The sequence below is a fragment of the Vipera ursinii genome, assembly GCF_947247035.1.
Source record: "Vipera ursinii genome assembly, chromosome: 2".
Lineage (NCBI taxonomy): Eukaryota > Metazoa > Chordata > Lepidosauria > Squamata > Viperidae > Vipera > Vipera ursinii.
The window spans coordinates 262,125,591-262,150,501 of NC_139513.1; the positions used below are offsets into that span (position 1 = coordinate 262,125,591).

At 38.6% G+C, this 24,911-nt stretch overlaps 1 protein-coding gene across 2 annotated transcripts in view; it reads right to left on the reverse strand.

The window, feature by feature from the left end:
- The window catches only part of FAM169A (family with sequence similarity 169 member A), a 49,282-nt gene that overhangs the window by 14,106 nt on the left and 10,265 nt on the right, over positions 1-24,911 (reverse strand). Inside the window, exons 2-12 of one of the 2 annotated variants that reach the window (XM_083357284.1) lie at positions 17,042-17,175; positions 14,152-14,251; positions 13,192-13,277; positions 12,279-12,450; positions 8,927-9,106; positions 8,245-8,373; positions 7,174-7,286; positions 6,289-6,343; positions 4,571-4,703; positions 3,826-3,991; positions 2,551-2,766 (exon numbers count right to left, since the gene is read on the reverse strand). In XM_083357284.1, the coding sequence (XP_083213410.1) occupies positions 2,551-2,766; positions 3,826-3,991; positions 4,571-4,703; positions 6,289-6,343; positions 7,174-7,286; positions 8,245-8,373; positions 8,927-9,106; positions 12,279-12,450; positions 13,192-13,277; positions 14,152-14,251; positions 17,042-17,175 (1,484 nt within the window). Of the gene's footprint in view, positions 1-2,550; positions 2,767-3,825; positions 3,992-4,570; positions 4,704-6,288; positions 6,344-7,173; positions 7,290-8,244; positions 8,374-8,926; positions 9,107-12,278; positions 12,451-13,191; positions 13,278-14,151; positions 14,252-17,041; positions 17,176-24,911 lie in introns of both variants that reach the window. The other variant, XM_083357283.1, reaches the window with a different exon arrangement.

The window sequence follows — 24,911 nt, forward strand, 5'->3', positions numbered from 1 at the left end:
TAATGTACCTATTGTTTTTATGGGCATGTATTTAATTACTTTTTAATTTTTGTAATTTTGTGTTTTATTCTTGCCCTGTACACCGCCCTGAGTCCTTCGGGAGAAGGGCGGTATAGAAATATTAATAAATTAAATTAAATTAAAAAGAAAAGTGAAGACAGACAAGGAAAATAGTGATAAAGATAACTGGGAGATCATACCACAACCTAAATAAGAACTTAAAATTGAAAGTATTGGAAGAACAAAAAAAATCCACTGCCTGGTATTGAAAGTTATTAAATAGGCTTCTGGTTTGCACAAGTGGAGCTTCTGGACGTGCAGAAACAGTCCGCTTCCTGCCGTCCATTCTTTCTCTTTCAGAGGACCCTGAAAAGGGTCGAAAATTGCCCTGGAGGGGCAAGTACCGCGAGGAGGCCTTCCCTGTGATTGCAGAAGGGCAGCAGCCCTTCGCTTGAATCCGGGACAACTCCTTTGGCCCGAAGAAGAGGAGACCGGCCATAAAGATGGCCGATCATTAAGCCGCTTCCTGCCAAAAGTCAAAAGCACTACCTAGCACAAAGAAGCAATCTGGAGGACCTGGGTGAGACTCTACCTTTTTTACTCCCTTAAGTATTTTCCTGCGGGACTTTTCTTGAAAATTTCTTTCCCCACTTTTTGAGAAAATGGTGAATATTTACTTTGGGAACAAATCTTAAAGCCTTAAAGAAAATCAAGTAATTCAGCAAAGGAACTGAGTAATTTTATCTGTATTTACTAAAAAGCTTCTATTTTTTTGGTGGGGATCTACTACCCTATTTCCTCTCTAAGCTGTGAATTAAAGAAAAAAAATTGGACTAATGCTACAAAAGTTTTATATTAATTTGGGGAAAAAAAGATAATTTCTACATTGCATTGTATATGCTATTGATGACATCTTCTGGCAAAACTTGGTGCAGCAAGTTATTTTTTTCTCCTGTTGTGAGAACTGACTGAAAAACAGAGATGTCCTTGACATGACTTTTAAAGATAAGTGTGGGAACACCTGGCACTGAAAACAACTCTTGGAGGTGAATAATCTTTGACTATTATTAAAATAGCCTCCATGGAAGATTTAGCTGCAAACAACAATGAAATGGATGAATATATCCCACCACTTCATTATAAACTGATATTGGACAAGATTTTGGCAATGACAGAGCAAATTAAAGCCAAACTACGAGAAAAATCTGACAACTTAAAGCCACCAAATTAAATTCTGACCTTAAATGAGGAAATAATAATCCAAGAGCAAATAGAAGAAGTGGAAACTAACACTAAAACAGGAGATTTCAAAGAACAACAAATGCAATCTACAGAGAATCTTAAAAGTCCAAATTTCAACGTCAATTACAAAACTTACAACTCAAAAAGCAATAGCACCTGAAGAAAGCAATATTAAGAGTGAAGACACTAAAGGCCTTCAAATATATAGTACCTTAGTGAGAATGCAACTAGTCAAATGACAACCATCACACCAGCTACTACTCTCTACCTAATCCAGATGGAACTGGAAGAAGGAAAAGATGTGCCTGATTTAATGACAACTATATTACATCAATCATCAAAAACTGAACTATTAAAGCAAAACTTCAATGGTTACAAAGGGGACATTTTCTTTGCAAAACTGACATTTGGATGCTCTCCCTGGATTCAAATAAGGGGTTTAGGAAGAAAGGGAGATATATTTGAGAATTTAAAGACGCTAAAAGGAAAGCCTGATTGGCACAAAAGGAAGGCAAGAGTTAGATTTTAAAAAACTGAACTTGTTTCTTTTTTGGGATTCCTAAAGATAGAGTATAAAAATACCTTTCAATGGATTAAGGGGAATCTTTAAAAAAATATAACTGATTTTACGTTTAGGTCTTAGATTTGTAAGGGAAGACAAAAGTAAGTTCTTAGAATATAATTCCGAAATATATTATAGAATTTGGAATGATATATCAAAAGATAGTATTTTAACAATTGATGTATGGTTAAGATGCTGTAAGATAGTATTTTAATAATTGTTGGTTAAGACAAAAAGTATCTTCCTAATAGTGATTTGTTAAGATGAAAACGAGATTTTAATGGTAAAACATAAGAATGTTTTGTAATGAACAATGTAAGTTTTGTAGACAAGAGAATTATTCTTTATTGAAATAGGGAATTGTGGGTCACCCCAAAATTAAGCTTTCTTTTTTATATTATAGGCTATTCTAGAATATTCTATTGCAATTAGATAAAATTTAAAAACAGGATATTGATATATATTAGTGAAAATATATTGAAAATTTTGTTAATTGACTAGGTTACAACTAGAAATATATTAATTTGACTATTTTAACTATCTGATAATTAATGGAATCAGAGAGGGAATCCTTGTTGATGCAACCTGAACTACTTACAACTTGTCATTTGTTATTTTGACTACCCAACCACCGTATTGCTTCATAAATACATGTATATGTAAATATTAAAAAATCAATAAAACTTGTATAAAAAAGTTATTAAATTAGGGGCCAAGTGTAAAATAGTCTGAAAACATTCCCTCACCTTATCTGAAACATTGTCATCACTATCTTCAGTGGACTTTCCTGAAGAATCAAGGATTAATGGTACAAGTAAAGTTAAAGTTGTTTCTTCTGAACTGTCTGGTTGTAACTTCGACTCTCCATCCAGAACTTCATTTGTTGTTGATCCTTCAGTCACTATTGATACCTTGATAGCATTTTCCATTATCTCTCCATTGATTGGCTCTATATCTGTTTCCTAAAAAAAAAATCACATGAGCACATCAAAGTGGTGCGTCCATATAGAATCATTCAGAAAAATTCAGACACAACAAGACACTCACACTGTAGTACTGAAGACCTCTCTGAATAATCACTTCCTGAATGCACTCTTATTTCCACTATATCCAAAATGAGAGGGGTGCCAACAATTTCACAGATGACTGCAGCGCTGTACCTTTTTGAATGTTAAGATTTTTGTAAAGTCTTCTCAACCATTACTTTTTGTATAGGCAGCCAAGGCCAATTTTAAATAAAAGCTATCATTATACTTTATTTGTAACAATGGATAGAAAGAGGTTTACCAATCAATCTGGCTTCTGCCGTGAGTCAAAGAAAGACTATATTCTGTGACCATTAGGAACATCATCCAGGTAAAAGGGAGTTAACCATAAGCTAAAGAAAGAGTACAGTATATGACTTATTTTCTCTGCCAGGAAGAATTATCAGTTTCCCCAACAGTTTGTTGACTTGATCCTAAATATTTTAACTGAATTCCTACATTTTTGCTCCTAGAGCACTGAAGAAATTAAATAAGAAGAAACAAAACATAATTAGTGAAAATAATTTACTTCAAGTGAAAAGACATGCCTAAAGAAAAATGGCTTGATTCCTTTTCTAAATTTGGAATGGGGGGAATGAACACACAACTTCTGATGGAATATATCTTTTGGCTGGACAGCAATCCAGGCAAAGGCTCTTTCCTGTGTGCCCTACTGACTCAGAAACCGAAAATATTTTTAAGAGAGACTCTCCTGCTGATTGGTGTATCTGTGTAGTTGCTTGATCTTTAATCGCTGTTCAAAAAGGATGTCAACCAAGAAAGACACTTGGCAAAACTGAGTATTATTATTTATTTTATTTATATCTTTCTTTCAACTTTCTTTGTTGGTCAGTCCTCTCCTTTTCTCCATCCTGTATCTTTATACTCCTAGTTGCAAAGAATGGCAAAGAATGTCTTATGGAAGACAGCTGTCACAAAGGCAGAATTAAAAAATACTAGTAACAAATAATTGTATTTTTAAAGATATCATCATACCTCTTTATCATCTTGCTTCTCTGATGGAATACACTGCTGGACTGTTTCTTGGACTGATTGTTTTGAATTCTCCACTAGCTTTTTCTGCTCACTGTCCATTAGTTTTTCTTCCATCTCATCTATCAATTCTTCTGAATGTTCAGATACATGAATAATAGCATCCAATCTATGCAACAGGAGAAACAACAGTGACACTGAAATGCACATGACTTAATTTTTAGGACTGTATTAAGTTATATACATTATTTACAAGCAAAGAACAATGGTTGGCACTTTCAGATCTGTTGGGTTATTCAGGCATGCAGGAAAAATACTGGGAACAAATTATTTGGAGATCAGGTAATCCAAGAATGCCATTTATAACATGAGGCTGACAATAACTACCTATCGACTTGGGATGGGTTATGACCTACAGTCATCACAGGTGAAATATCTAGTCTAATATTTAAACTCTTTGTTTTTTCTCAATCTTGAGCTTTTTGTAACATCTTTCCTGGTGAAGAGTTCTGGAGAACTTTAAAACCTGCAAGACTGCTTTTTACTATTTTGATTGAACTTGGTTAAAGGTATTGTCCTGTTACTGATGCTAAGTTTAATGCAGTTTTACATTCATTTCCTGAATTTCACAGTTTAACAGTAATAAATATATGTTATTCAGTGTGAAATGACATACTTTCTGTACAAATGTGTGCAAGGCATATTTAAAAAATTTTCATTTGTAATTTTATTGAATCACATACTGTACCTGTTTCCCGATGATTGAGAAGAATTTACATCTTCAGTTTCAGAAATTCCAGGTTCTTGAATTCTTTTCCCCAACTTTGGATGTTTCAGATGATTGCTTCGTGATCGAGTAGGAATTGGTAAAGCAGTAAGTTCTGAAGAATGAAAAACCACCTCAAAACTTAACATTGTGTACAAATAATACCAAGATGTATGAAAAATTCAAACTATATAACTGCTTTAACAATGTGTTAATAATGTCTAGGAGGTATTTTTACCGCAATTTGTGAGCTCTTAAACATCTGATCTTATCTTTAGGAAATCTAAGCGTACTTTCAGCTGGGCCTAATATATCACAATTTCAGTTTAAATAAAATAAACCGGCTTCATTTCTAACACACAGTAATTTACAACAGTAAATTTAGTGGGGAATGTCATGCCCAAAATGAAAACCTCCACTGCCATGGTTTCTTGTAGAGCAGTTCTTCAGGAGAGGAGAGAACAGTCTTGGTATCTGGGCTGGAAAAGTTTCCAGGAGAGCAATTTCATCCGAAAATGGAGAGACTGAATTCAGAAGAGACAAGGACAATGGTATATGTGTCAATTTTGAAGAATTTCAATCTGATGTCTCGAGGCTGTTTGGATCTGGATGGAGTGGAGCATGATTCAACAGATTCAAAACTGAGTTGATGTGGCTGTTTGGCCCTCAGTGTCAAAACTCAATTTTGAGTTGAGCATCCTTGGTCTTGAATGGGATCCCATTCAAGACCAGTAGACAACTTTGGAGTCCTTCCAGATTTGCTAAAAAACAAGTGGCAGCTGTGGCCAAGAAGATCTTTGCCCAAGTACAAATTGTGCACCCTTTCTCTGAGAGAGAAAGACTCTGGAAACAGTCACTCACATTCTAATCATCTAACAACTTGATTATTGCAATGCACTTTACATGGGGCTGCTCTTGAAGATCATCCAGGTCTATTACATTGTTTTTCTTCCAACCCATCCAAAAGAGGGGGAGTATTGTTTTCTCTGAACACGCTTCAAAGGTATAAGGGCCAAAAGGCAGAATTGCAGACTTGTCATCACCATCATCACCAATATTGTGCAGAAGTCAAGATGCAGGTTATAAAAATCCTATTGCTACCTATAAAGGGCTGGAAGGAAGGGAGGAACCAGATAACAGAATCTCCCAAGGAGATGTGAGGGCAATCAAAGTACCATCAACAGTATCACACTCTGAAGGAAGTGTCAGAGAACTCTGGGCAGCAGCGATGACGTCTCCTTTCACCTCATGCTCAACCAGGCAGTCCAGCTATCTCCAGCCTTACAACTATGACATGAACCTTAATATTGGTTTGAATTTTTCCATCCATATACTGAAGCTTTCTGCAGTTGTAGTATCAAAAAAAGGGGGTGTGTGTCTGTGTGTGTGTCTGTGTGTGTCTGTGTGTGTGACTGTGTGTGTGTGTGTGAGAGAGAGAGAGAGAGAGGGAGGGAGGGAGGGAGGGAGGGAGGGAGGGAGGGAGGGAGAGAGAGAGAGATGGAGAGGGATTATCTTTTGGCTAAGACAGCTCCCATGGAGTTTGGGAGTAGGGAGAAGATAAAAGAATATTTTATAAAACAAAAACTCACAAAACTGAGGGCTCCTATTAATAAGTTTCCTTCTCCGATCATATGTATTCATGAACAAAGTGAATAATATAAAAAATATTTTACAAAAAAGATGCATACTGCATTTTTTACCTTCAGATGTACCTTCATATACACCAAAGCCAGCTTTGTTTTTATGGAAATCAACCTAAAATCAGGAAGACTTACATTTATAAATCCATAACATAAAACAAAAATTATTTAAAGTAAATCATTGCTAATAGATTTCTTTCATTCATTCAATTATATATCCATGCTGATGTTTACTTTATTAAACAAAACATCAATATAAAAAATTAAAATAAATACAGAATTTAAAGATAAAAGATTAAAAAAAGGGCATGGAAATTTAACACAGATGAGAGATCTGAAGGAGAAATAAAAATGTTAAAATTATACTCCACCAGAACTCTCATCTGCATAAACCAAGATAATCCTTAAGGAAAACATATAGCTAAATGAGGTTCAATCTTTTTTTCCTCTATGATTTTTATAGAGTGGTGGGGAGAATTAAAGACTTTGATCCCATTTTTACTGCTAAAAATTGGAAAAATCACACCTATAAAATTGCAATTTGCCGATGATCTATGACAGTGGAATTTGGACAAACATCACATACTGCTGAAATCGGACTAAAGTCAGGATGTACATGCAGTTGTCTTCTGCCTTTTTCTGCCTGCTTAACACAGCACTTCACAATCTGAGGCTATCTTTGCAGCCTGTAAACAGAAGCAGCACTAAACATGACTGCTTCGAGCTTAATTCCAAATATATACTTTAATTACATAAGAATATTATAAACTCTGGAGCGTGGGCAAAGCAAGGCAAGTTAAATTGGATATTATAAGAAGTTTCCCATTTTTCCACTTCAATAAAAACATTAAGGATTTTGAAAAGGCAAAAATTAATAAAATCATGCACACATATAAAACGCAGAGCAAATTCTAAATAATTCAAAGCAAGCTATTTTATACCTACACTCAAGTGTGTTTCATGGGGGTCAACTGCCTGTTCATGCGATGGGCTGTTATCTGTGGAAGGGTACAGAAGCTGTTCCTCATTCTGGGAAGTGCTAGCTTCTATTTGCAAGGCTTCTTGTTCATAGGGGAAAAAAATTAAAAATGCAACCATTTCAAAATATTATCTCATAGTATCTGTTAATAATAAAATTTCTTTTCTGCCTATTTCTGTTGGCAGACCACAGCTAACTAAAAGAGCAGGCTCTATTTTGTTTTCCACTAGAGCCAGTACTGAACCCCCATTTGGTCAACTCTAGAAAGGGACGCGGTGGCTCAGTGGGTTAGGACGCTGAGCTTGTCAATCAGAAGGTCGACAGTTTGGTGGGTCGAATCCCAAGTGCCGCGTAACAGAGTAAGCACCTGTTACTTGTCCCAGCTTCTGCCAACCTAGTAGTTCTAAAGCACGTAAAAATGCAAGTAGAAAAACAGGGACCACTACGGTGGGAAGGTAACAGCATTCCGTGTGCCTTTGGCGTCTAGTCATGCCGGCCACATGACCACGGAGACGTCCTTGGACAAGCGCTGGCTCTTCGGCTTTGAAATGGAGATGAGCACCGGCCCCTAGAGTTGGAAACGACTAGCACGCACGTGCGGGGGAACCTTTACCTTTTAGAAAGGTGCACAATAGTCCTTATAGGCACAGAACTCTGGACCCATCTGGAGGGCCGGATCACTGCAGCCATTTCGCCATGGGAAAACTCGCTACAGGACAACTCACTGCAGGATAACTCACCGCGGGTTCCCCTGGCAAGTTGTCTCACAGTGAGTTGGCCACAGCAGGTTGTCCAAGACCTGGAAGCTGGGACTTTTCCTTTTACGGCAGCACAATAATCTTCCATCTATAAATCTACCCTGGTTCCCTTACCCCACACAATCTTCCTTCAGTTCCATAACTTGGCTTGCAAGCAAGTTTCTTGCTGTTCTTAAAAAATAGAAATCTTTCTAGAACCTCAGGAAAACACCCACCGACTAGTAAAAATTCTCAGTCTCTATTTTTGTCTAACTGCATTATTCGTCAATACCCTCCTACCTTTGAGTTTTAAACTTTCTCTCTGCAAAACGCTGGCTATAGGTGTTCGCTGGTGCCAGTGGCCTATGCCTTCAACTTCCCACAGAAGTTCACGATCCCCTGGATACCTTTCAAAGTACTTCTGGCAAGCTGAGCAAGATAAATAGAACTCATTCAGTAAAACATCTATAACACATTCAGTAAAACATCTATAACTTCCTCAAAATATGGCAACACTATTTTTAACATCTGCTTTTAAGGGAGCATTAGAAACATAATTGTGTCACAAACAGAAGCACAAGAGCATCCTGTAGTTTGTACAGAATAGGTACATACATCTATCTTCATTGCTTACAACTGCTTTAAAAGCCATAGATGGCTTTTTGACTGTTAAATGTTCACCTTTCATAATATACCAATGAAAGCAATGCAGAATATAAACAGTTCAATACTTCAGATGTTAAAACCCCAGGGAATCCTTAAAACTGTTCTTAAAAGACTACAGGCCTTACCAAAAATTTCTTAGATATTTGTCTCTTGTGTGCATAAGGATGGACTTGAGGCTAAAATAAGTAATACCTGTAGTAGCGGGGAATGCAAAGAATGTGTTCTGACAAATGAGATATGCAATATCTATTCAGAATGTCATGCTCTACTCCTAAACTGAGACTATGAACATTCTGAAGTATCTTCCAGGTCTTACCAGTATGCATGAAAGATGTCAGAGGGAAACGCAAACCAAGGGCATCCTCTGTGAAAGAATCCACGAAATCTTCCAGCATCAGAAGCCCAAAATCTTTACCCTTATGCTTCTTCCTCACAAACATTGTGTCCAGAACAGGAAGCTGGTAGCTCTGAGTAAGAAAGGCACTACATATGCTCCCTGCAAACACAACAGCCAACTCTAATTAGCCTTTCAGAAGGAGTCATCTTTGCATACCTGAGGTATTTTATTTCTCTAAAATAAGTTTTCAAATATACGTACCAAGGGCTCTGGGCAACAATAATAAAATACCTAAAAGCCATAAAAGCTTTAAACTCTAAAAAGACTGATTAAAATATGTTTTTGAACTTTAATAACAATAGTTGGCTCTATAATATTGGCCATGCAATCCATCACCCTGCTGTAAAGTCCATCACATTCTCTTATATCATTATAAGGGGATCTTTTGTCCTTTCCACTGATCCTGTCCTGATTGTTGCGCATGTAAGTCAAGCAAAATCCAAATAATGGTTTGTAGGCATGAGCAGTCTAATTGTAATAACTGGTTCTTCACATTCTTCAAATTAGAATAAGCTGAAAGGTCAGGATATGCATTATGAAATCGTACAGTCTGTTTTTTTAAAAAAAATATCTCCTTTTATACTGAGGAACAAAATATTAGTCTTCCCTTAACTTTGCCAAGAATCATTTTTTTAAATCTTATTGCTACTGTGGTGGTCTCTCATGAAAATAAGACAGAGTCTTTCCTGCCTCGGGATGAGAGCCCAGAGCAATGTCCAAAGCTTCCTTTTATTTACAAGGAAATTCACTCATTGGATTGAGCTCGTGTATAACAAAAAATCCTACTTTCCCATTGGCTCTGAGCCTGCATGATATTCCCCTGGCTTGGTTATGTCAGCTGCATTTTAATAGCTAACAATTAACTGATTGACCTTGTGCTGAACAGGTGGTTTCATTATGTCTCATCTTCAGGAGACTGAAAAACAATTGTTTCAGCTGCGCTTCTGCAGCCTGCAATAAGTTCCCTACATCTACCATAGCTACTCCAGACCAGGCATTATCAAACTGATAGCATGAATACAGGTAACAACCCTATATGCAATCAGGGTTGGCAAACTAGGAGCAAATAGTATGAAAGCAACCTACTATGGAATTTGATCCTCACTGCTCTAGACTGCAAGTAACAAAGGAGCAGGTTAAGCAAAACTGCTCTCCACTAATAGGAATGTAGTATTCCAAAAATAGGCAAACCCTAACCCTAGGGACGCGGTGGCTCAGTGGGTTAGGACGCTGAGCTTATCGATCAGAAGGTCGGCAGTTTGGTGGGTCAAATCCCAAGTGCCGTGTAACAGAGTGAGTGCCTGTTACTCATCCCAGCTTCTGCCAACCTAGCAGTTCGAAAGCACGTAAAAATGCAAGTAGAAAAATAAGGACCACTACGGTGGGAAGGTAACAGCGCTCCATGCGCCTTTGGCGTCTAGTCATGCCGGCCACATGACCACAGAGATGTCCTCGGACAAGCGCTGGCTCTTCGGCTTTGAAACGGAGATGAGCACCAGCCCCTAGAGTCGGAAACGACTAGCACGCATGTGCGGGGGAACCTTTACCTTTACCTAACCCTAACCCTATCTAAAAACTCTGCACAAAATTATTCAAGAAGGTCCAAATATCAGCAACCAAAACAAAAGAATCCCTTGCCATCTGCTTTTTACCCTCCCGCAAGGTTTGGCAAGTCACAGCAGAAGGAGGGCCATCTGGCCAAATATCAAGTTTCTAAGACCTGTCAAGGCCATATAATTTGTTGCAGTTGGCAACGGATTTCCTTGGAAGTTAAGACAGGGAGGGAGGGAGGAAGGGAACAATCAATAATTACTAATCCACCAAGGTTCTTTAGACATTCATTACATGGCTTTTTAAAAACTATTGCAATTTTAAACTGAACAAAAGAGGATTGTTTTATGCTTACAATTAAGAAAAAAGAAAGGGAAGTTCGCATTCAGGCCCTCAATTAAAATAAAGTCCATTTGAGAATAGCAATAAATGAACAAAGACACTGATGATCTGTCCTATCTGTTAGCAGTCTGTAAAGTGAGGCAAATGAGTCTATAACTTTAAATAAGATTTAAGATGTCAAGAATTAGCAAAAGAATTTGGTGACATCAATCTCACACAACTGCATTTAAATCTGGGTAAGTAGATTTGAGGAAATAACACTGGCTTAATCTGTAGAAATTTAATTTCCTTCTCTAATTTCCTTTTTTCATTGATTTCCAACTTAGTGTCCATATTTAGCATTGACAAGTGAAATAAACTTACATTCTCATAATGTGCATAATGCTACCAGCATATCTGTTTGAACTAACGTGATTAATAACACAGTATTGAGAAGCTTAACATCCATACAGAGACTGCTCTGAAGATCTAGAATCATGAATGGAAGCCCAAAACCTTCCACGAACTTCTGTCGGATTTAATGACAAATACTGTATCAATGCACAGTTGCAGTAAAAGCTTGGGTTGAGGCCAATAAAATGAAACTCATCAAGGAATGTGTAAACTTTTTTTTTCTGAGCTAAAAAACTTGAAGGATCACCTTTCTACATATTTATTTTGTTATAAAGCTGTTTGCTAGGTTCCTAGAACTATGTGATTTCTATAAAGACAAATTTACAAGTATATGCTACCTTCAGTGATAGAAGTCAGTGACAGTAGTTGAGTTCATAAGCAGTTTCACCAACAACAATCATCACCATCTTCATTCCTATCACCACCACCAGCTCCTAAGGAATCATTCCTTTCTGTATGTATCCTATTGGATAGGTAAAAGTGCTCCTATCCCATTTCCAAAATAAAAATGCAGTTGTATATAATGGAGTTGTATATACTAGTTCAGGGGTGTCAAACTCAATTTCATTGAGGGCCACATCAGCATTGTGGTTGCCCTCAAGAGGCCGGGTGGGTATGGCCAGAGTGGGCGTGGCCTACTGGGTGGGCGTGGCTAGAGTGCATATGGCCTACTGGGTAGGCGTGGCCAGCTCTACATCGTTTGCATCAAGGGTGCCTATGGGGGCCTGGGCCAAGGCAGTGGGGTCTGAGGGTCTCTGGCAGAAGGAGGGTCTCTGGGCCAGGGCCAAGGCAGTGGGGGCCGTTCCCTCACTGTTTCCAGGATGGCTTCGTGGGCCACATGAAACCACTTTGCGGGCCGGATCCGGCCCCCGGGCCTTGTGTTTGACACGTCTGTACTAGTTCTTTGCAAATGAAGTTAAAAGATGGGCTTGTTTTCTTTTGCCTTGTATTAAATTACTTTTTCCATTTTAAAGAATAGTCTTACCTGGCAGTTTGATAGAATAAAAACCAATAGCCATTCCTTTTTTCCATAGAATTTTTGCATAATCATGGCTACCGTGGCAAAGGAATGGGATCTCATTTTTCTCAATTTCTTGTTTACGATAAATTATTTTGTTGAGCACATAAAGAACCACTCTTTCCCCAATTGATTTTACCTAAAAAAAACATATGAATTAGAAAACATAGCCAAAAGTCTCATATAGTTAAAATCCACATTTATACTTCCAAAAGAATGAAAGCAGAATGGGATTTTATTTTTGATTATGGTTTTAGCTATTAGTTAATTTGCTTACATTTCTAAAGCACCTCAAACAATTTAGGACAAAAGTAGATATACATATGTAGTTAATAAAATAAAAATGAGGTATGGAAAAAACCCTAGTAGGGCAATTCTACATTATGAACCTGGTTTAAAATAGCTCAAAAGTGAGGATACAGTGACTAGGAAAAAAGATATGAATACAATTAATACATTACAGTTTCTGAAGAGTTTTAAGAACTATAATGTTGGAATATAATTGCTAATTCTTCAGAGCCCAGAATTCATTCAAATAAAATGATCTGAGGGAAGTTATCTTGGCTTATACAGTACAAGAATAAGAAACCCACAGCTGAACTGCAAATCCCAGCAGCCTTAGCCAGCATGACCAATTATGAGAGACGCTAAAAATATAAAACAATTGCAATGATAAATCCTTATCCCAGGCATTGTCCATATTATAAGCGCATAAACAGCTCATTACTACAATTCAGAATTCTTGACACAGCTTAACACAGGCAATTCTATTCTAAGTAAATCAGAACTGCACACTTGAATAAGCAAGACATTTCTTTTATTTGTGCTAAGCTTTAGATTTCATTATCAAACACTTTACTAGAGGTACAACTTTATTTACCCGTAGAAGTCCTTCTCTAGAAGGAGATGATGTTCTCAAAATATCATCAATAGTCCACCACTGATCAGCCAGAAACAAGGCAACAGCTCAAAGAGGAAAAGAATATAAAGTAAGAATGTGTTCAGTCTTTCAATTCTAATTATCCCTAGTTATAGAGGTATATATTTCACATTAGTTTTATTCTTAATTATAGCACTAAATGCATGTTCAGTACATGCATTTCTTAGAAAGCAGGGATCGGTTCCGTTTTAAAAGCCATCACATCTCAGCTGGGTAATCCCATCATAGGTTCATTTTCCAAAGATCTATGAGTTCTACATGCAGGAGACACCTTCTGAACAGAATGGCAGCCAAAACATTTTGGTTCCACCTCAACTTCTAAATTACCAAATTTAAAGAAACTACTTATTTGAAGAAATAACTACTTACTGCTTACTTGAATCAAAGGAAGCCCTAATCAGCTATGAGTCCCTAACTAAAATTAGAGAAAAGAAAAATTACAAATCTTTGCAGTACTATGATAGCAACAAAAGGGCAACAAATGAGTCTGCTCTTGTAAGAACAAATTACAATTAACCTTGGGTTCACAAATGATTTCATGTAAGAGGAGAATCTTCAAGAGAACCCTGAATCTTCAATTCCAGGCTGATTTTCACTGAAATTACCTGTTTAATCAAAGCATGGGAAAATGATTGAATCAAGTCTGATTGAAATGATTCAATGATTGAATGATTCAATCAATGATTGAATCAAATCCTTCAAACATTATAAAACTGGAAGGAAGAAGCTATTCACAGCAAAAGTCTTTTTGCCCAGTTTCAATTGCACCCCCATTTTATCATGATTTCTACAGTATTTCTAAACACTTCATACTGAAAGCAACAAATCACATGGGAACCAAAAAAAGGAATAATTCAGATCAGAATGCTACAGTGTTACAATTCAAAATATAAGAGAAACCTGCAAGTGAGTCCTCAGGTGCAAATAAAGCAAGAACTTTGTGTCTTTCTTCTCCACCATAAAGGGGAATGAAGCCTACGGTTGACAAACAAATCGGAACCTAAGAGGGAGAAAAGAAGTTCGACATTTTTACTTTTATTCATTTGGATCTGTGAACTGTTGACAGAGTACATTCTTGAATGAAGAAACACTAAAGACGAAAGACTCATGCCCTGGTTATCAAACTAATGAAATTCTCTTTATGTCGAGTTGTCCTTAAAAGGAAGTGGTAGCTGGCACATAATACAGTAGCTTGCTTTCGGACTGGTATTAGTCAAATTAACAGAGTATTACCTACTCTGGCTGCCACCAGGCTTCTATGCTGAATTCAAGATGCTGGTCATCGTATGTATGATCCATTATGGCTTACAGCTTTGTTGCCTTTAGGAGCAACAAAATGCCCACCCTATACAATCTTAACGGTCAACTTTACAAATGAGCATGGTTGCAGCCATTTTCCTTCTCATTTGAGATTGCCACATAGAATGGGAGAATGACCATGGGAACCAAGGTCTTCGGGTGCTCCCAAGACTAGAGACTGGGTGGTTCATGAAAAGCCCACCAAATAATTATATTGGGGAACGTAGTTGCTTACATAGCTTTTGTGGGTGGGATATTTAACTTTGTATTGGGGAATTGTTGCTTGTGTATCCAGACTTGGTTTCACTTTTGACGTGTCGATACTTTGTAACTAATAAACATGTTCTTTGAGAAATTTGCAAGCCTCAGAGTTCTGCTTTATTCATCTCTTATCTGTTGGAAACATGACACTTAACAGGGAAAGAATGCTTTAGTTACCCACCCTCAAAGGACTGGGGGTCTGGGAGCTAAGAATGACACACTGAGCAGTAGCCCCTTTGTGGGGAACAGTTTGCCTGCTGATATCAGACGTACCCCCATTCTGATGGCTTTTCACAAAATGGTGGAATCAGTCCATTAAGTGATGAAAATATGCCTAATACTACAATAATTTATAAACAGTATTTATTTCATATTTATTGTAAGCTTTCTCAAGTTGTAAGGATGGGTGGCATACAAATTATTAAACATTGAATGCATTGAACTAAATTAATTGAATAAATAAATAAAACAAATCATTCAGACATATAATAGAAACAATAATAAATTAATTTGCCCCAACCTTCCAGCCTTTAAAGGTTAAGATAAAATGGCAGAACACAAAATAGTAAGCACTGGCCTCCAATTGTTTTGCTGAATAAATTACTAAGACTCAAGGCTGCAAACTAAAAATAAAAGTCCAGCAATAACAGAAGACTGTGGAATCCTTGATGCGCTCTGAGTGTGGTTGTTTGTTTGTAGACATTTCATTACCCAGCCAGGTAACTTCATCAGTGCTATAATGTGCATAGTTGCTCCCTATTTATATTCAGTTGCTTGCCCTTCTACTGTTGGTATGGGTAGTTTCACTACAAGTAGTTCAAGAAATTACTCAATACTTTCTTAATTAGAGTAAATTAATTAGATTAGTAAATTAATTAGAGTAGAGTAGAATTAGACAGACTTAAGATATAGAAGGATTTTGACCGACTTGAACATTGGGCACTATCTAACAAAATGAAATTCAATGGTAAAAAAAAAATCAAGATTCTACATTTAGGCAAGAAAAACCAAATACACAGGTACAGTATAAGTGGTACCTTGCTCAATAGTAGGAACTGTGAAAGGGACCTCGGAGTCCTAGTGGACAATCACTTAAATATGAGCCAGCAATGGGCTGCAGCTGTCAAAACAGCCAACACAGTGGTAGGCTGCATTAACAGAGGAATAGAATCAAGATCACATGAAGTGTTAATACCATTTTATAAAGCCTTGGTAGGCCCACACCTGCAATAGTGCATCCAGTTTGGGTCACCACAATGTAAAAAAGATGTTGAGACTCTAGAAAGAGTACAGAGAAGAGCAACAAAGATGTTTGGGGGACTGAAGGCTGAAACATATAGGGAACAGTTGCTGGAATTGGGTATGTCTAGTTTAATGAAGAAAAGGACTAGGGGTGACATGGTAGCAGTGTTCCAATATCTCAGGGGTTGCCAAAAAGAAGAGGGGGTCAAGCTATTCTCCAAAGCACCTGAAGGCAGGACAAGAAGCAATGGATGAAAACTAAGCAAAGAGAGAAGCAACCTAGAACTAAGGAGAAATTTCCTGACAATTAGAACAATTAATCAGTGGAACAACCTGCCTCCAGAAGCTGTGGATGCTCCAACACTGGAAGTTTTTAAGAAGAGACTAGACAACCATTTGTCTGAAATGGTATAGGATTTCCTGCCTGAGCAGGAGGTTGGACTAGAAGACCTCTAATGTCTCTTCCAACTCTATTGTTGTTGTTGTTGTTGTTGTTATTGTATTGTTTTCCCTTTTTTTGCCTGGAGTTGATCCCTGCTTATCAGGGTGTTGGCTGCTGGAGAGGATGTGTTCTAGTCTTCTTATTTCTTTTTTAATTTTCTTACTATCACTTTTGAATGGCATGTAAAAATGGTTTAATTCCAACAGTAGTAGGGCAAGCTACTGCATATAAACAGGGAGCAAGAAACATATTCAATAGCACTGATGATTTTATCAGGTGAAGTGATTAAATGTCTGCAGACAAGCTCAGAGAGCACCAAGGATTTTACAGTTCAGTTCTGTGTTACATATATTCTCTTCTACTGGAGATTATTTGTTGAGTATTTTCTTCCAAGTCCAGATGGTGACTAGCGAGCCTGCAGACAGTGCACATTACCTATCTGACAACATTAGTAATCTGGAAGGGAATTTTTTAAAATCATCTAAAATTATACAGATAAAGAATATCTATAAACATTAAAATGAACAACAATGACTCCAATCTTACCTTGAGATTATCAAGAGAGAAATATTCTGGATTTTCTGGATCTCCACATCTAAGTTCAGATAGACAATCTTCTCCAGATCTCTCCAGATCTTCATGACTGTAGTTATCCAGGAGATCCACAGGGAAGTCCATCCCTTTGGGGAAGTTCGCAAACACATACAGGATTATTGCTGTAGTCATTACATCTTAGGAATCCAAATGGAATTTTTTAAGAATTATATGTACATCAGAGTAGCCTTCCCCAAACTGATAGTCTCCAGATGTCTAGGAACTGAACACATTAAGCAATTACAGGCTAAGGTTTTGAAACTTAGTTCTAACACATCCTCAAGGTGAGAAATTGGAGAAAATTACTTATAAATAAAAAAACTGCATACCATCCCACTCATATATTTTTTGCACCCACTTAGAACATGTTATCTAAAGTATACATGCAGCAGCTCAGAATTCCAAGAGGATATACATGTAGTCCTTGGTTTACAAAAGCAATTGGGACTGGAATGGCCATTGCTAAGCAACATGATCATAAAGCACATCATGTTACCATATCACTTAGTGACAGGAATTTCAGCAGTACTGGTTACCATAATTGAGGACCATGCATGTCATTCAGTGAGGACCTCACAGGACCAACATAACTGTGGAAAGCCAGCAGAGAATGTCAGAAATTGCAAACATACAACCACAGGGATGCTGTGACAGCCGGAACTCCAAGGACCAGTCATGTCCACTTGTTCAATACTACTGTATGTTCGAACAGCCACTGAACAAATGGACATAAGCCGAGGACTACCTATGCCAAGGAAGCAGGCAGAATTGTACATTGATAGAGACTAAATCATGAACTGCATCAGTAGCCCCTATGCTTGATTCTACTATTCTGAACCACATATTCCATCTGTACCATATTAACTCCATTCTTCATTTAACCTGCACATGAAATGGGAAAACAATTAAAAAATTCTCAACTCTTTAATTCTCCTTCTGCAAGGAATTAAATCTATCTGTAGACCTTATTCTGTCAGACAGAATGATGATCAAGCAGAAAAAGCATTTACCTCACACCACCCAACCCAATTTTCAACCAACAGGGAGACCAAAATTACCAACTGAAGCCAATGCAAAATGCAAACATAGAGTTAAAGACATTATACAAGTAGCTCTCAACTTACAACAGTTCATTTAGTGACTGTTCAAAGTTACAATGGCACTGAAAAAAGTGATTTACAACCATTTTTCACACTTACAACCATTGCAGCAACCCCATGATCACATGATCAAAATTCAGAAGCTTGGCAACTGGCTTATATTTATGATGGTTGCAGTACCCCGGGGTCATGGGATCAGCTTTTGCAACCTTCTGACAAGCAAAGTCAGTGGGTAAGCCAGATTTACTTAACAACTATGTTACTAACTTAACAACTGCAGTGATTCATTTAACAACTGTGGCAAGAAAGGTCATAAAATAGGGGGAAACTCACTTAAGAAATATCTCACTGAACAATAGAAATTTTGGCCTCAATTGTGATCATAAGTAAGGACTACCTGTACAAAGTTGCATAATAACTACAACATTTTAATTACTGAACCACATTGGATTATTCTACAGTCATGGCCAAAATTGTTGGCACCCCAGAAATTTTTCCAGAAAATCAAGTATTTCTCACAGAAAAGTATTGCAGGAACACATGTTTTGCTATACACAGCTTTATTCCCTTTGTGTGTATTGGAACACAACAAAAAAGGGAGGAAAAAAGCAAATTGGACATAATGTCAAACAAAACTCCAAAAATGGGCTGGACAAAATTATTGGCACCCTTTCAAAATTGTGGGTAAACAAGATTGTTTCAAGCATGTGATGCTCCTTTAAACTCACCTGGGGCAAGTAACAGGTGTGGGCAATATAAAAATCACACCTGAAAGCAGATAAAAAGGAGAAAAGTTCACTTAGTCTTTGCATTGTGTGTCTGTGTGTGCCACGCTAAGCATGGACAACAGAAAGAGGAGAAGAGAACTGTTTGAGGACTTGAGAACCAAAATTGTGGACAAATATCAACAATCTCAAGGTTACAAGTCCATCTCCAGAGATCTAGATTTGCCTTTGTCCACAGTGTGCAACATTATCAAGAAGTTTGCAACCCATGGCACTGTAGCGAATCTCCCTGGTCGTGGACAGAAGAGAAAAATTGATGAAAGGTTGCAATGCAGGATAGTCCGGATGGTGGATAAGCAGCCCCAAACAAGTTCCAAAGGAATGCAAGCTGTCCTGCAGGCTCAGGGAGCATCAGTGTCAGCGCAAACTATCAGTCGACATTTAAATGAAATGAAACGCTATGGCAGGAGACCCAGGAGGACCCCACTGCTGACACAGAGACATAAAAAAGCAAGATTACAGTTTGCCAAAGTGTACTTGAGTAAGCCAAAATCCTTCTGGGAAAACGTCTTGTGGAGAGATGAGACCAAGATAGAGCTTTTTGGTAAAGCACATCATTCTACTGTTTACCGAAAATGAAATGAGGCCTACAAAGAAAAGAACACAGTACCTACAGTGAAATGTGGTGGAGGTTCAATGATGTTTTGGGGTTGTTTTGCTGCCTCTGGCACTGGGTGCCTTGAATGTGTGCAAGGCATCATGAAATCTGAGGATTACCAAAGGATTTTGGGTCGCACTGTAGAGCTCAGTGTCAGAAAGCTGGGTTTGCGTCCGAGATCTTGGGTCTTCCAGCAGGACAATGACCCCAAACATACGTCAAAAAGCACCCAGAAATGGATGGCAAGAAAGTGCTGGAGAGTTCTGAAGTGGCCAGCAATGGGTCCAGATCTGAATCCCATTGAACACCTGTGGAGAGATCTTAAAATTGCTGTTGGGAAAAGGTGCCCTTCCAATAAGAGAGACCTGGAGCAGTTTGCAAAGGAAGAGTGGTCCAAAATTCCAGGTGAGAGGTGTAAGAAGCTTATTGATGGTTATAGGAAGCGACTGATTTCAGTTATTTTTTCCAAAGGGTGTGCAACCAAATATTAAGTTAAGGGTGCCAATAATTTTGTCCGGCCCATTTTTGGAGTTTTGTTTGACATTATGTCCAATTTGCTGTTTTTCCTCCCTTTTTTGTTGTGTTCCAATACACACAAAGGGAATAAACCTGTGTATAGCAAAACATGTGTTCCTGCAATACTTTTCTGTGAGAAATACTTGATTTTCTAGAAAAATTTCTGGGGTGCCAACAATTTCGGCCATGACTGTATATATAAATTTGATTATAATAATCTATATACCTTATGGAGGTTGGGGGTGGTATCCATGAGAAATCAAAGTAACACCACCCCTATTTTTAATGCAACCTGCCATCTAGATAATTGCTTAGAATAATTTCCTGAAATTTAATAATTTAACAAAAAATGGGTTAAGGCTCAAATTTGCTAGCAAAGTAATTACATTTTTCTAAATTACAGGAAGAGAAAAATTACTAAGTTACTAAATTCATCCTGACACTTATTGTGTATGTTACAACAGAATAACAACATTGTTTCACACGAAGAAGCAACATCAATACTCTTGCTCTTCATCATTATTTGAAATATATTATACTTATTTTATGTACTGTGTTTTCTTAGAAATAAAATGAAATAACAAAACAAAAACAATACAATGTGTAAAAACAGCTACACGACAGTCAGCATCAAACATACAAAAGATAAAAATGCCTGGATAAAGGGTGAGCCCTAAAAAATTAAGAAATGCAAGCTAAGATAGGGACCTCCTAAATCAGAGTTCTAGAAAGGCCACTTTAATGGAGAAGGCCCATCAGTTAGATTAACTGTCTCAGCCTTGGAACATAGTAGTAACACCACCAGATTTCATCAAGATTAGGGGTCTTCAAACTTGGCCCTTTTATGACTTGTGGCTGAGGAATTCTGGGAGCTGAAGTCCACAAGTCATAAAAGGGCCAAGTTTAGTTTAGTTTAGTTTAGTTTTATTTAATTTATATACCGCCCTTCTCCTTGGTGGGGACTCAGGGCGGTTCACAGGGCATATATAAAAAAAGACAATACAAAAATTAAAAAAAGATTAAACCCGTGCCCAGTTAAAAACAGTGAACAAGTCTAAAACAACTATTAAAACCCATCCCCGTCAGGCCAGACCAGCTATTTTGAATAGGTGGGTCTTCAGGTCACGACGGAAAGTTCGGAGGTCTGGTGCCATCCGGAGCTCCACCGGCAGTTGGTTCCATAATGCCGGAGCGCCCACAGAGAAGGCTCTCCCCCTGGGGGTCACCAGTCGGCATTCCCTGACTGGCGGCACCCTGAGGAGGCCCTCTCTGTGGGAACGCACAGGGCGGAGGGGAGTTGACGCCAGCAGCAGGTGATCCCTGAGGTATCCCGGACCCATGCCATGTAGGGACTTAAAGATCGTTACCAAAACCTTGAACCTCACCCGAAAGACAACTGGTTTGAAGACCCCTGATCTAGAGATATAAAAGGCTGGGTTCACACATACCAGGAGAGCCTCTCCAGAAAAGAACCAGTTAATCTAGAGATAGAAAATGCAATGGGACTTTTTGCCATAACAAAAATATCAAACAAAATGTGCCATAGATGTTCCAGATAATATGCACTTAATTTCTCAAAAGGTTTCTAAGATAGGATTAAAGAGAAAATTGGGGACTGGCTGAAGTTATACACGCACACATACACAAATGTACACACATATACTTGGCTTTTCCTGCAAACAGCTTACAGCAGCTAAAATACAATTCACAAGTAGCTTTTCATCTAGCCATCATATATTTTTAAAGGTATTCTCTATTAATTAAAATTTCCTAAAATAGTTAACAAATTAAGGAACAAGAATCAATTTAAAGATAAAACATTTTTACGCAAAATGATTAAAATACAAGAAATAAAAAAGTAGCATTTTAACAAAAAAAGGGGGTAGCAGAACATCACAGCTGACATTTTTATTGTGATTTTTGACTGCCTCAAAAAAGGGCAATCATTTGTCACTCTACATAAAGCTTCTAGGTAATTCTTATTATTTTAAGAACGGAAAACAATCCAGAACATGATAGACAGACAGACAGACAGAATTACAATCATTTTCAATTCAGGAAGAAGAAACAAAGTGAAAGTTACCCATCTGCATTCCAGGAGCTCAATTTAAAGTTCTGCCTCTTTGCTGTTTCTTTCATGGACCACCCACTCAAAAAAGACAAAAGTACTGAAGGTTTCAGAAAACAAAATTATCTATTGGATTTACTGCAATGGTTCTTTGTCTACACAAGAGACAGGGCATCCTACAATCAGTGGCGTAGCGTGGGTTGTCAGCACCCGGGGCAAGGCAACCGGAAGCGGAAATAGAGGGGCGGGCGGGCGGTGACGTCACGGCACTGCTGAAAAGACGCACCCCGCAGCGGCATAGACTTTCCAACAAGAGTCGCGCGCATGCGGGATGCTTCCGGGTCCCTCTCGAGGGCGGCTGGGCGGGGCTCCGACCTCCAAGAGCCGCTGCATTCAAGCTCGCACGTGAGCCCCGCTAAATAAAGCCACGCATGCGCACGAAGCTAGGCCGGCCGGCCAGCGGGTCCGTCTTCGCTCGGCCAAACCTGCCAAGGCGCCTGCGGGGCGCTTGCGGTTGGCCTGAGCCTGGGCAGAGTTGGCCGCTTCTATTTATTTTATTTAGTTTATGTGGCCGCCCATCTCACCTGCCGGACTCATTTCGCTTTGCAAGAAAGAGCAGCTCGAGAGCGGAGCCAAGCCAACTCTGTGCAGCCCTTGGGGCTCCCTGAGCAGCTCAGTGCGAGCGCGCCCCCCCAGATGTTGCGCCCGGTGCGGCCGGCCCCCCCTGCACCCCCCATGCTAGGCCACTGCCTACAATGGGTCTTTCCCTCCTACTAGCCCTGGAGGCATAACTAGAAAAATGTGCTGTTTTTATACAGTAGAGCCAGGAAATTCTATAGTGGGAAATACCAAAGCTATTCCTAAGGGTGGAATCTTACAACCATAAGGCCCCTAGGGAATTATTTTCTGTAATACTCTCCCTGGTTGAATGGAACCTGCAGCCAAGTTATGAAAGTTAAGTTTATATGCTTTATAAAGGAGCCTATGGAGGACTAGTTGCTGTCTGCCAAAGCCATTTGGGTGGGGAACAGCTCATGTGGTGTCCTAGATCTAGTCAAAAGCACCACAGGTCTTCATGGGATAGACTTATTTGGAGTCTCAAATGTTAGTTTGATGAAAACCCTGATCTATCTAATAGGGAGATCACTGCTCAGGAATGTCTTGACAGGAGATAACTTCTTTGATTCTCACTACTGAAATCTAGGAGAGGGCCAAGACTTGTCTTTTGAGGGTGCTTGGTTGGCGTCCCTTGCTGAGGCTTTTCTATAGTGGTAGAAACTGATGTGAAATTTCTTTTCCTTGGCCGATCTGCAGAAACTCACATTGTTGAGGGTTTCTTCCTTTTAGTCCATGTGAATTCTTATTATCTGAAGTGTGGAGTCTTGGGGAAGTTATGATGGTCTGTATGCTTTTGCTATAGCACCCTTGGCTGACAAAATAGCCCCACTCAATCTCCAGACATATATTTATAATCATTTGGAATACCGATGGTTTAATTTTCCCTATCCCTGCAGGTCTGATCATTCCAGGATAGAAGGACAAGATCTCCTGGACCAACTGAATGCTATAAGACTCAGGTTCAGGCTCTACTTCAGGAACCAGTGGAAAAGCATGTAATAGGTCTAGATCAGTTGTGCCAGTGCTCAAGAGTTCTGATGCATGAGATTAACCCTTGTTATTGGTCGGGAAGTTGCTGGTCCTCCAAATGTCCATGTAATTTGCTCAAACACACCTGGGGTTGATGTTCCAGTTGTGGAACTAGTATGACACCTTGTAGACTCTCTGGAAATGATGTGCCATGACAGTTAGTAGGTTTTTCTGGACTGACCTTCAGATGAATATGAGATAGGTCTTTGCTTCTTCTCAGGACAATCTGTGCTCCTGGGTTACATACTCTACTTTGTATGCAGTTGGAAATTTCATTTCATTTCAGTTCATTTTATTAAATTTATATGCCGCCCGTCTCCCTGAGGACTCAGGGCGGCTCACAACAATAAAAATTAAAAAAACATAGAGTAAAAATTTTAAAAGAGAATTAAACAATAAATACAAAATTACAAAACAATTTAACCCAGTAAAAGCCTAATTAAAAATCGTAGTCAGTCCAGGCCCGCTTGTTGGAACAACCAGGTCTTCAGGTCACGGCGGAAGGACCAAAATGAGAGAGATAGCCTAATGTTTCTGCAGCCTTTGCTGCTGCTGCTGCTGCTGTAAGAGATAGGCTTTTTTAAAAATAAAAAAAGAAAGAAGATCTCATCTAGGCACTTTCCTTACAGTTTGCCAGATTTGGATTTAGGATTTATATTCAATTCTTGAAGTATGACTGCCCCGTGGTATCCATACCAGCCACCCTGCGTTTGGCTGATAATTGAGCATTATCCAGCTTAGTATTTGCCATGAAATCATCTGGGCTAACTCTCTTTATTCTGGAAGGAGGCACTCAATTAAACATTTGGTCCACAGTACAGCAGAAGTGTTAAAACAGATCAAGTGAGGGAAGAAAAGCTAGAATTGAGGCATTTCTTCCTTGTCCTTATTATCTATGGTCCCTGAAAGAAATGGTGCCCTTCACTGCAGAGAGAAGAAGGGAAGAGTGGGGTGGATTGAGATAATCTAGAGAAGGAAATATAAAGAATTTGGGTGGATGTGTCTTCCTCATTTGGGGACCTGGCTCTACCTTTTTTTATAAGCACTTTGCATTTTAGACTGTGTGATTAAAGTCTGGAAGAGACCTTAGATCAGACATGTCAAACAC